At 39.2% G+C, this 12,718-nt stretch overlaps 1 protein-coding gene across 1 annotated transcript; it reads left to right on the plus strand.

The window, feature by feature from the left end:
* The first annotated feature begins 5,881 nt into the window (after nt 1–5,881).
* LOC118043369 (uncharacterized) lies at nt 5,882–12,445 on the plus strand. The gene is made up of 8 exons (XM_035051334.2): nt 5,882–6,129; nt 6,460–6,693; nt 7,181–10,447; nt 10,699–10,777; nt 10,957–11,115; nt 11,368–11,507; nt 11,764–12,162; nt 12,283–12,445. The coding sequence occupies exons 1-8, from the start codon at nt 5,882–5,884 to the stop codon at nt 12,443–12,445; spliced, it is 4,689 nt and encodes a 1,562-aa protein (XP_034907225.2).
* The last annotated feature ends 273 nt before the right edge of the window (nt 12,446–12,718 follow it).

A 12,718-nucleotide genomic window follows, 5' to 3' on the forward strand; every position in this document is an offset into this window, starting at 1 on the left:
ATAAATTCCAGTTGAATTATTTGCCATGAGAAATTAATTCGCATATTATTATTTAAGGAATAAATCTTGTCCATAACCTTCGGCAAGTTTTTGTCAGGTAGTATTTGAAATTGTGATTGTAATTAATTTTTAATGTATTTTTTATTTAAAAATATATTAAAATAATATATTTTTAAAATTTTTAAATTTATTCTTAACATCAATACATCAAATAAATCAAGAAATATTTTAAAAAAAAATAAATTAAATTTTTTTTTAAATACATTTCCAGCCAAGGAAACCAGCACAGCCGGTCTCTACTGCAGAGAAAACCAAAATGATGATCTGAATGTGGCCGTTTCTTGTCAAGTATCAACTACCAAAAAACTTTCGGGAAGCACATTTGTCTTAAGCTAGCTACCACATTTGAATCAAACAACGCAATATAATAACAGGCCCCAATCCTCATTTCGGCGCGGCTGTAGCCAGAGGGACGCAAGCCTCTATAGAGACAACGAGTGGAAGGAGGAAGTGAAAATGACAAAACTCTCTGAGTATGTCTGAGCAATGTGTGGTTTGCATGCATGTGGAAGATTATTGGATCATTAGAATCTTAGATATATACATCCCACATTTCCCAGAAATAATATTATGCTTCAGAATGCAAATTCAATTTATTAATTATTGGATCCATAGCTTTATTTATAGTGGATGAAAACCGGATTTGAGACTTCATGTTTCCTCTTTGGAGGAGAGGCGTGACTACTATTAATTAGAGACTGTGATCTGGCTAATTACAGTTAAATGCGTTTTTAGTATTTTTCTTGTTGTAGTCACGGCTCACAAGTTGCCAAAACTTGATGGAAGGAGGTTGATTGATGTTGAGTGGCTATAATGATCATTTAAAAACCCTATTGAGTGTCAAATGATCAAATAATCAAATAAGTGGTTATATCATATTTAATTTTTATCAAATAAATAGGGATTGTGAGATTTAAACTTATAACTATTTGGTCATTAAAGCTTTGATACCATGTTAAAGAATCAATTCAATTCAAAACCTTAAGATGTTAAGTGAGGTCTCAATATATGATTTATATTATTCTCTAACGCACCCCCTCAAGTAAAAGCTCTTTGTGCTTGAAACTTGCACAAGTCCACATTACTTTGTGTTTAATTTTTATCAAATAAATAGTGATGGTGAGATTCGAACTAGTGACCGCTTGGTCATCAAGAATTTAATACCATATCAAATAATATTCTCAACACAATAGCTTAAGCTGTTAGGTGAGGTCCTGATAATTATTTGTTTATTATTCTTTAAGATTAAAAAGATACTCAATGTTTGTTCGAAGTTAGACTCTTATTCTTTTTTTGTAAGGATTATAATTTAATATGAACATTATAAATAATACTGACATGATAACCTGAATGGATGGGTGTTGTAACCCATTTTTGGGTCCCCCTGAAAAAAATAAAATAAATAGCCAGAAGAGGTTAGAAAAATAACCGGAGGCAGAAGCGCCCAGAAAACAGTCAGAAAAATGGTCAAGGAATTTAAAAATATAAGGATTAAATTTTTGACAGTATATTCTTGAAGGATGAAAGCCCTATTGAGAAGAAAAATTTGAATTTTAGGGAGAAAAGCCCAAATTTGGATTTTTATGGGCTTAATTGGATTTTTATGGACTTAATTGGATTTTTCTTTGAATTTATAGAAGATTTGATTCCAAGAAAAATTGATTTTTAAGTCAATTTGGGCTTTAATTTGGAGAAATTTAAGTTCTGGGGCCAAAATATATTTTTTAGGAATTTATTGGGTCAAATCAGGGGCTCAATTGCATAAATATTGAAGTTTAATGGCCAATTAGGGACTTAATTAAGAAAATCCGAAACCAGGGACCAAATTGGAAGAGGCGCGTAAATGGAGGGGCTGCTAATTTTTCGGTTCAGGGGCCTAATTGAAGAAATTGGAAGTTTTTTTGATCAATTAGGGGCTAAAATTGCATAAATCAGAGGCCAAGGACCAAAGTGAAAAAGGCGGCCAACAAGAGGGGCGGGGACCGAATTTGAGGGACTGATTTGAAGTCTAGCCATTTAAATGAAACGGCGCGTTTTACCCAAAACGACGCCGTTTCATTAAAAAAAAAAAAAAAAAAAAAAAAAAAAAAAAAAGGACCAGAACGGTGTCGTTTTGAACGACACTGTTCATCTTCTTCCTTTCCCCCGTTTGTAGCAGAACAGAAGGTAAAAAAATTTGAAAAAAAATCTCCCGCCTCTCTCTCTCTCCTCGCCCCCACCACCACCACCGAAAGAACCGACCAGCCATGCGTGATTGAAGGCGCACTAACCACGGTCTCCTACCCGTGCTCCCCCTATAAATAAAGAAGAAAAACCGAAGAGAAAGGGACCCCGGGAGAGACCCGAAAGAGATAGAGAGTGACCCGAAGAGAGAGAGAAGAACAGAAACAAACCAAGAAGAAAGAAACTGAAACCAAAAAGAAAAAACCCAAAACCAAACCAAGAACCGACAGCCACTGAGAACGAAAAAAAACGAAGGAGAAGGGAGGAAGAAGAATTTTTCGCCACTGGAAACAGCAGCAACGCCGCCCGAAACCGCCATCCACGAGCCGCGCCACCGTAGCCCCGTCAGCCAACCACCGTCTCCAGCCTCGCCAGGTAAGCTCTCCCCCCCTGCATTTTTTTTTTTCTCTTCGTCTTCTGCTAATTTTAGTCTCCTGCATGCAGAATTGTTCTGCATGCAGGGGACGGGGGGGAAATTAATTCCCCCCGCCTGTTTTATCTTCTGGGCCAGACCGGTTCTGGCCCAGAAACCTGTTTTGGGCCAGAAGGATTCTGGCCCAACCCGGCGATCTGGGCCACGTCCGGCCCAGACCCAATATTTTTTTTTTTTGGGCCGAGATCGGCCCAGTCACTTACTGGGCCGAGATCGGCCCAGTCACTGTGGGGCTGAGCCCAGCCCAGTCAGTTGGGCCGGCCCAGCCCCTTAATAATTAATATATAATTAATTTATATATTATATGTATATATGTGTATATGTTATATGTATATATATAAAATATTTGTAAAAATAAAAAAAAAATCTAAAAAAGAAATATTGTTATTTTCCTTTAATGTATATTTTTTTTTTAGGGGGTTTGTATTTTTTTTTTATATACTGTGGAGGTATAAATTCAGTATTTAGAATATCTGATTTTTATCGTAGCACCTGAAATTTTCCAAAGAAGATTTTTTCTTTTGCTTTCAAAAATTTCAAAAATTCCTAAAAAATATTGTGGATTTTTCCGCATATTTTGTTCTATGATTTAATATTAGTTTGTATTTTTATTTTGTGGAGATACAAATTCAATATTAAAAATATACCTGATTTCGTAAAAAAAAATATTGTTTAAAAAAAAAAATATTTTTCTTGCGTGTTGCATACGGCCAATACTCTAACATATTTTCAAAGTTCTTTTTTTTTAAAAAAAAAATATATTGGAAGTTTCAAAAGTGTGTTTTTCGCATAGATTTCTTAAACACAAAATTATTTTCCTGCATTTTTTTGGATTTTACAACATATTTGTAAAACTCCAAAGGGTATTGGCCAATATTCCAAAAACTATAAAAATCTTATTTTTGGAGAGGGGAATTTATTTATTATTCACCACTAATGTTTGGATAAAGAAATCCTTAAAAGGATGAATATCCAAAATATTATTGGGAATAATAAATCCGCGCACATTCTTGAAAGAAGCCTTGATTATAATCGAGGACATTTCAAAATTAATTAACTAATTAATTAATTTATTTATTTATTTTTTTTTTTTTTTTTTTTTTTTTTTACGATTTATGTGTCACAAACTTTTGAAATACTAAGAGAAAAATGAGCTTTGAAAGCACATGGAATCTCCTTAGATTTCTATCCAAAATCAATTGACGAGCCTAGAAAATACCAACACCATAGCAATTATAAAGCAAACCAAACACCAAGCAGCTTACCTTAGGTAGGGCGTACTAGGGGTGCTAATACCTTCCCTTTACGCAACCAGTCCCTTACCTTAGAATTTCTGAAAGACCAGTTAGGTTTCCTAGTGACCAAAATACTAGGTGGCGACTCCAAAGAACCAAATCAGTAAAACGGAACAAAACGAAAGTCGCCAGTCGGATGTCGCAAAACAAATTTTAAAAAAAAAAAAAAAATTTTTGCTGTATTTTTTTGGGGGGTGCGACAGGATGGCGACTCCACTGGGGACCCTTGGACTAAGCTTGTTTTGTTTGTTTGTTTATGTTATGTGTTATTGGTTTTTGTTTTTTTTATTTATTATGATGCTTTGTTTAAAAGCTTTAGCATATATCGTTACATTCTATCATACATGGCATAGTCATGCATCACTTTATTATTGTTATCATGTTTTGGAGTGCACACACATGTAACTTTAAGTTTAAGTGGGGGACTAGCAGCTTGCCTTATGACTTGAGTCAAGGTTTAAGTTTGTGTAAACCCCAACTCTTTGCTGAGTGTTTAGACTGATTGTGATTGGTACACGTACCATCCCACTATCTGCTAGACCTCCATATCGCCTTTACGAAGGCTGATCACTGGAACAGCAAGAGACCCTCTTTTAGAGACCCATTAGTAAAACTACCCTATGTCTCACGTAGAGAAATTAGAACCTATCCTTAGGGTGTATGGTCCAACATATCTTTTGCATCCAAACAAAGTCTAAACCCCAATGCATTTTGAATTGCAGGACTTGTGAACGAAATGGCCATCATCACTAAATCTTCCATCTTAGAATATGGAAAAAATTCTGAACTGTCACAATTGACTGAAGGAGACTGCTTTAGAAGCGATGCTAAGAAGATGTCACCAATCAAGAACCTGAATTGTGTATTGAATGAGGTGAACAAGTTAACGACTCATTTTCAGAATGTGGATAAAGATGCATTTTTTAGGAAATACGGACGTTTGATGGAAATTGCAAGGGTAGAAGTTTTAAGCCCAGCTGTGCGAGCTTTAGTTCATTTTTGGGATCCAGACTACCGATGTTTCTCCTTTGGAAGCATAGACTTGTGCCCCACGGTTGAAGAATATGGATTGTTGACTGAGTTTCCCAACGACCTGTATCGGATTTATTCCCCTTTAAGATCCGACAAGATCATCCCTGAACTGTCAAAGCTGCTCAGAATCTCCAACTTGGAAAAGTTTCAAGAGAAGAATGGTACTGGTTTGAAATGGAGGATGTTAGAATTGGAAAAGAAGTCAGGAGTAGAAAAAGAGAGATTGATTGCCCTAGGTATATTCGGCCTTGTGTTGTTCCCAAGTCAGATTGGTTTAGTAAGTTTGGAGGCCGCTGCTGCTTATGTGGAGTATGAGAATTCACGAATCAATCCAGTGGCTGCTATCTTAGCCGAAACAATTTTGACACTTAACCATTGTAGGAGGGCCGGAAAAGGAGCAATGAGATGTTGCACGCAACTATTGTATATTTGGATGGTTAGCCATATCGAGACAAAGAAACCTGTTTTCAATAATTTTTGGTGGTTCACCCAAAAACCCCTCAAGTTAGTAGAAGAAGAAGAATGGGGAGATCTAGACAACCAGGGTTGGGTTGATAAATTAGAAGGTTTACCTAATAGCGAGTTTAAGTGGAGGGCCCCATGGGTAACGTCAGTGAAGGTCCTAATGAGTTGTGGACAAAGGCGTTGGGTACCATTGGTAGGGATCACGGGTTATGTGAGTTATGCTCCTGCCTTAGTGGTAAGACAACTTGGGGGCATGCAGTTCGTTCCCAGGACTATGGGAATTGCTCAATTCTCTGGTTTATTCAAAGATCCCATGGCAGAAGAGGTTTTGGAGATCATCAAGCAAGATTGGAAGCATCTAGTGTTGGTGGAGATGGAAGGGTTAAGAGATCCAAGTGTGAGCGAAGGATATGTAAAATGGAGAGACTCAGCCACTTCAGCCACCCCTCGCGTAGAAGCTAAATCTCCTCAAGATGTAGCGGAGCCTGTTAAGAGAAAAAGGGTGAACATTGAAGATGATTCAGCTGCTTCAGCCATGCCTTGTGTAGAAATCAAATCTTCTCCAACTGAAGAGGAGCCTATCAAGAGAAAGAGAGTTAGTAATGAAGAAGACTTGAGAAGGCAAGTGGAGAGACTACGAATAGAATTGAGCAAGAGCAGAAAAGACAAAGCAATGTTGGAAGAAATGATGCTAGAACAGGATAAAATGAGAACATTTCTAGATGAGCAAATACAGTCTAGAGATGAGAAAATAACAAAGCTGGAGTTAAAGTTGGTTGAGGAGAAGATTGCTAAGGAAGGAAGTGAGAAGGAGCTTAAAGGGATGAGTTTGGATTGGATGCAAAGTTGCTCTGAACTTCAAGCAATGGAGATGGACTTTAGCGATTGCCAAGAAAGTGCAGAATATTACCAAGAAAAATTTGCACAAGTGCAATTCGAGCTGATGGATAGGATTAGAAAGTATGAGGATTTGAATAAGAAATATATGGAGTTGGAAAACGAAAAGGGAGGATTCGAGGATGTTAAAGCAGAGTTAGCAGTCAAGAAGAATGAGATAAAAGTCATGAGGATAAAGCTTGATAAAGAACGAGAAAAGTTGAAGTATTTAGATGAAAAGCTAGTAGCAATGGAGAAGCACAAAGATCAAATCGACGCGAACAACACTGCTTTAAACAGAACCAACATGTTGCTCATAGAAAAAATGACCAAAACAGATGAGCAAATGGATGAAGCTGCTGCACATGCTCGAATGGTCAGAATCAATTCGCGGAATGTGGGGGGAGACATCATTCGCTATCGCCGAAGCCTAGCTGAAACCGATGCCTTTCTATGGAAGATTGAGAACCGTGGTTTTGCTTTCTTACCTTTGGCCAAAGAGTTTAGGGAGGAAAGGGATTAACATGTTGTATTTCTTTTATTTCTAAATGTATTTTTATCCAAGCATTAATGAAAAGGGCGTTGACTCATCTTCTTATGCAAAAATCTGTCTCTTGGTGAACATGATTCAAGCAAACGACTCGAAAGGCAGAACTCCTATCAAAGCAATGTGACAAGAGAAGGCTTATAATGTGATGGTTGTTATTCGTTCACAAAAAAGATGCATCCATACCCAATAAAGCATGCATCCATCACAATCATACATTTTCTCATACATCTATGCATGCATTTGCAGATTAAGAAACATAGGTCCCCCTCCTAGAATCCACAACACTCGACAAAGAGCAAGAATGGAAAACGAAGGAAGGTCACAACCAGAATCTCAGTATCAAAGAGAACTCGAAGGAGTTCGGAATGATGTGGCGCACTTAACAAATATGTTAGAGCAATTATTAAGAGCCAGAGATGGAGAGGGAACATCTACTCAACCTAATGAAGCACCAGCAGCAGCTCAAATCCCTGTCGCACCTATAAACATAGGGGCTAATACACCAACTAAGCAGAGTCCTGCTCGGCCCATCCAAATCCCTATTACAATGGATTTAACAAATGAAGATCCACATGACTTTAAATTCTCTAATCATGAAGGAGACGATAAGTGGACTGCCCTAGAAGAGAGGCTAAGGGCAATTGAAGGAAATGATTTGTTTGACCCAATTAGGGCCGCTGAGGTATGTTTAGTACCTAATATCGTTATCCCAAAGAAGTTTAGAGTGCCGGATTTTGTTAAGTATACTGGGATGGAATGCCCGAAGACCCATCTCCGCTCCTACTATAACAAGATGGCAGAGGTTATCCATGACGACAAAATGTTAATTTACTTCTTCCAGGATAGCCTGACCGGATCGGCCCTCAGTTGGTATATGAGGTTAGACAATATTAGGATCAGGAAATGGACAGACTTGGCAGACGCTTTCCTGAAGCAATACAAGTTTAATCTAGAGATTGCTCCTGATAGGACCAGTCTGATCAGCATGGAGAAAGGAAGTCAAGAGTCTGTGAGGGCTTATGCTCAAAGGTGGCGAGACCAAGCTATCAATGTGCAACCTCCGCTGATAGAGACAGAAATGGTGACTTTGTTTGCCAATACTTTCAGGGCTCCATACTATGAACACCTTATGGGTAGTTCAGCACAACATTTCTATGATGTCGTGCGGATCGCCGAGAGGATTGAACAAGGGATCCGAAATGGAAGAATTACAGAACCTCTAGAGAAGAGAGGTTTCATTGGAAAGAAGAAGGAAATTGAGGTAAACAACCTAGAAAGAAGAAACAAAAACTATCAAATACCTACCCCCCGAGTCACTAGTATTAACTTTTCCAAACCTCCCACTCCAAACCAGCCCAATCAAATGAAATTCCCTGCAAATAACCACAACAATTACCAAAGAAAAGATAAGCAACCGTCAGAAGAACAACTACCTCCTCTTCCCATAACTTTAAAAGAGTTGTATGCCAAGTTGTTGAGTATTGGGCAGATAGCTCCCCTACCCATACCACCTATGCAGCCACCTTTCCCTGCCTGGTACAACCCCGAGTTGACTTGTGAATACCATGCTGGTCACGCAGGCCATAGCATTGAGGCTTGCTTTGCTTTTAAAAGAAAGGTATTGCAATTGATCAAAGTGGGATGGGTCACTTTTGAGGATTCGCTTAATCAGAATTCAAACCCTTTACCTAAACATGTTGATGGTAGGGGAGGAGTGAATACCATAGAGATTGATAGCGAAAAGAGGGCGTTGAAAGTGACCATGGCCAAGCTATACTTGATGTTGGTGCAGTCTGGACATTTGGAAGAAACGACTGAGTACTGCACATGGGAAAGTAACTTTTGCCCTTTCCATAAAAAGGAAGGGCATCGCATTGATGAATGCAGTGAATTTCATCAAAAAGTTGCAAGAATGCTGGCTCTAGGAGAGTTGAGGATTGAGGACATAAGTGACAATGAAGAGGTAGGGATGATAGAGAAATGTAGAATCCAATCAACAGTTAATGGTCGCTCAAAACTGGTATTAACTAGGCCCTCCTATGCAAGCAAAGTAAACTATGGAGCGGTGCCTGGAGGTTATGGTTATACCTCGAATATTGAAGCTCCTTTGCCAATGTTTCGAGCGGAGATAAGTGGGCTAACTCGGAGTGGTCGTTGTTACACACCTGAAGAGCTAGAAAGACAAAGAAAGGTTAAAGGCAAGGAGGTACTGGACCTCGATAAAGAGTTTGAGGTGAATAAACCTGTGACCGAGGAAGAAACAAACGAGTTCTTGAAACTAATGAAGCATAGTGAGTACAGTATAGTGGATCAATTGAAGAAGACCCCTGCTAAGATCTCCATCATGTCTTTAATACTCAGCTCGGAGCCACATCGTAATGCTTTGCAAAAAGTATTGAATGAGGCCTATGTGCCCCAAGATATTGAGCAAAAGACTATGGAGCATCTAGTAGGGAGAATCCATGCTGCCAATTACTTGTATTTCACGGAAGATGAACTCGATGCTGAAGGAACTGGACATAATAAGCCCTTGTATGTCACGGTCCGATGCAAGGATTGCCTCGTCGGCAAGGTTCTCATTGATAACGGCTCGGCCCTGAATGTGTTACCAAGGCATGTGCTGGATGAAATGCCAATAGATCCCTCACATATGCAACCCAGTGTGATAACGGCAAGAGCATATGATGGCTCATCAAGGCCAGTTGTAGGGTCAATTGATGTTGAACTAGCTGTGGGTCCACAAGTCTTTCTAGTAACCCTTCAAGTGATGGATATCCACCCTTCTTATAGCATGCTGTTAGGAAGGCCATGGATACATTCTGCGGGAGCTGTCACCTCTTCGCTACATCAATGTTTAAAATACATTGCCAACGGTGTCCTGGTTACTGTTAAGGCTGAGGAGACTATATCGATGGTAAGAAATGTGGCGGTTCCATTCATTGAAGCAGAAGATTGTAGGGACGGAAACCTTCATGCATTTGAGATTGTGAATACCGAGTGGGTGCCCGAGAACACTGTGTTGAGGAAGCCAGAAATCTCTGAAGCCACTAAAATGGCCGCTAAAATCTTTTTGAAAAACAAGATTCCTTTCCCATACGATATGGAGCAAAGAAGGCCTGAATGGAAGGGTATAATCAAATTAAAAGCTGCAGAACAGAGGTTTGGGCTTGGATATAAGCCCAAGAAAGAGGATTATAAACGAGCTGCTGGTGCAAGAAGGGAGAAGAGAATGGCTAGGATGGAAGGAAGGAAGCCTGTAGAAGAAAACTTAGTCATCCCTCCAATCAGGATTTCATTTCCAAAGGCCGCATATGTGATACAACCTGATGGGGGACATGGAGACCTCTTTCAAAAGTTTTCTTCAATAAACACTCTGGAGGAAAATCAAGTCAAGGACATTGTTGAGAAAATCGAGTCTGAAAGGAGGATTGAAGAGCTACCACAATTGACCATCCACACTTTGGAAGAAGTCACTGTTAAGACTTTTGTCCGGAAGCTAGCCGAAGGGGAGAAGTTCCAGAATTGGGAGACCCAAGAAGCTCCATTGGTTTTTAAAATGTAATCAACAAGGATGGTTGGATTTTCTTTTTTTTATCCATGTTGTTTGTTTTTTTTCTGTTTTGTTTTATTGACAATCGAGGCTCAAGATGTCAATAAGATTTTATTTTGTTGTGAGCCAATCTTTTATTTTAATTGAGATCATGCATTTTCAAAATTCATCTTGATGTCTTACTATGCATTTACACATCACTTTCCGCTTTCAGGAACTCTGAAAGCGGATCCTCCACAACAAACACCTGCATTTACATTGAGAATGAATGGCCAAAATTTAAAGAATACATAGTTGGCTGTAGAAGATGAGAATGGGAGGAAAAACATATGGGAATTCACTCAAAATTAATAGAACAACACGAACAGGCTTGGAGGCCCGCTAAAGAGGAACTTGAAACCATAATGTTGTCAATTTGAAGAGAGTCAAGCGAGAGCTGAATAGGGACTTTTGATCACCCCTGCAACAAAAGGAAGATTTTGTATTGCACTGGCTCAAAGATTATGTGGATGTCTTTGCTTGGTCATACGAGGATATGCCTGGTCTGAATACGGACATTGTAGTGCATAGGATACCACTGATAGAAGGATGCAAGCCGATTAAGCAGAAGTTAAGGAGAACTCATCCGGAGGTTTTAATTCAAAGTAAAGGCAGAAATTGAAAAAAATGGGACGCTGGTTTTTTGGAAGTAGTGAAGTATCCACAAATGGGTGTCAAACATAGTGGTGGTACCCAAAAAGGAAGGTAAAATCAGGGTTTGCGTGGACTTTAGGGATTTAAACCGGGCTAGCCCTAAAGATAATTTCCTTTACACACATAGATATGTTAGTTGATAATGCAGCACGCAGCTCCACATACATTCCTTCATTGGATGGGTTTTCAGGCTACAAATCAGATAAGAATGGCGCCAGAGGATAGGGAGAAGACGACCTTTGTAACACCATGGGAACCTTTTGCTACAAAGTCATGCCATTTGGTTTTAAAGAATGCCGGGGCCACTTACCAAAGGGCTATGGTGACTTTGTTTCAGACATGATGCACAAAGAGATTGAAGTATACGTGGATGACATGGTTTTGCTAAATCTAAAGAGGGAGAGAATCATGTCCAAGTATTAAAGAAATTTTTGAAAGATTAAGGAAATATAAGTTGAGGCTAACCCAGCAAAGTGTTCATTCGGAGTGAAATCCGGTAAGCTGTTGGGCTTTGTGGTGAGTGACAAAGGGATAGAAGTGGATCCTGAAAAAGTAAAAGCTATTGCAATCTATGTCACCTCCCAAGACTGAAAAGGAGTGAGAGGGTTCTTAGGAAGTTGAATTACATCGCTCGGTTTATATCCCATTTAACCGCGACTTGTGACCCGATCTTTCGATTGTTGAGGAAGAAGAACCCTGGAATATGGAATGAAGAGTGTGATAAAGCTTTTGAGAAAATCAAACAGTACTTGCTAAATCCACCTCTGCTTGTTCCTCCCGTACCAGAAAGGCCATTGATTTTATACCTAACAGTAACCGAAACAGCAATGGGATGTGTGCTTGGGCAACAGGATGAAACCGGAAGGAAGGAAAGGGCCATTTATTACCTAAGCAAGAAGTTCACGGAATATGAGTCTAGGTATACTGTGATTGAGAAGCTGTGGCTGCGCACTAGCATGGGCTACAAAGAATTACGTCAGTATATGTTTGTATCACACTACATGGTTAATTTCCAAGTTAGACCCGTTAAGGTACATTTGTGAAAAGCCTTATCTATCTAGCCGAATTGCAAGATGGCAAGTTCTTTTGGCTGAGTATGACATAGTGTATATGACAAAGGAGAAAGCCGTCGAAAGGGAGTGTTATTGCTTGATCACCTGGCTGACCATGCTATGGAAGATTATGAGCCGTTAAACTTTGACTTTCCCGATGAAGATGTGTTTGCAATTCGAGGAAGAGAAATCAGATTGGTGGGTTATGTACTTTGATGGTGCTTAAATGTATGTGGTAACGGAGCGGGGGCAGTGATAATCTCTCCTGATAGGAAGCAGTATCCGGTTTCAGTTAAGCTGTCAGTTCGGGTGCACCAACAACATGCGCTGAGTATGAAGCTTGCATTCTTGGTTTAGAGGCTGCATTAGAATGAACATAAAAAAGATAGATGTGTATGGAGACTCAATGTTGATCATTTGCCAAGTAAAAGCGAGAATGGCAAACCAAAGAAGAGAAGTTAAGGCCCTTACCAAGAATACCTGTCTCAG

The sequence above is a fragment of the Populus alba genome, chromosome 10 (assembly GCF_005239225.2).
Source record: "Populus alba chromosome 10, ASM523922v2, whole genome shotgun sequence".
Lineage (NCBI taxonomy): Eukaryota > Viridiplantae > Streptophyta > Magnoliopsida > Malpighiales > Salicaceae > Populus > Populus alba.

Excerpts from the sequence above, each read along its gene's own strand:
- LOC118043369 (XM_035051334.2), top strand. The coding sequence starts at position 5,882 with ATGGAAGGGTTAAGAGATCCAAGTGTGAGCGAAGGATATGTAAAATGG. Across the intron at positions 6,694-7,180 it reads GCTTTAAACAGAACCAACAT|ATTAAGAAACATAGGTCCCC; the intron begins GTTGCTCATAGA and ends ATGCATTTGCAG. Across the intron at positions 11,116-11,367 it reads TAAGGAGAACTCATCCGGAG|GCTACAAATCAGATAAGAAT; the intron begins GTTTTAATTCAA and ends ATGGGTTTTCAG.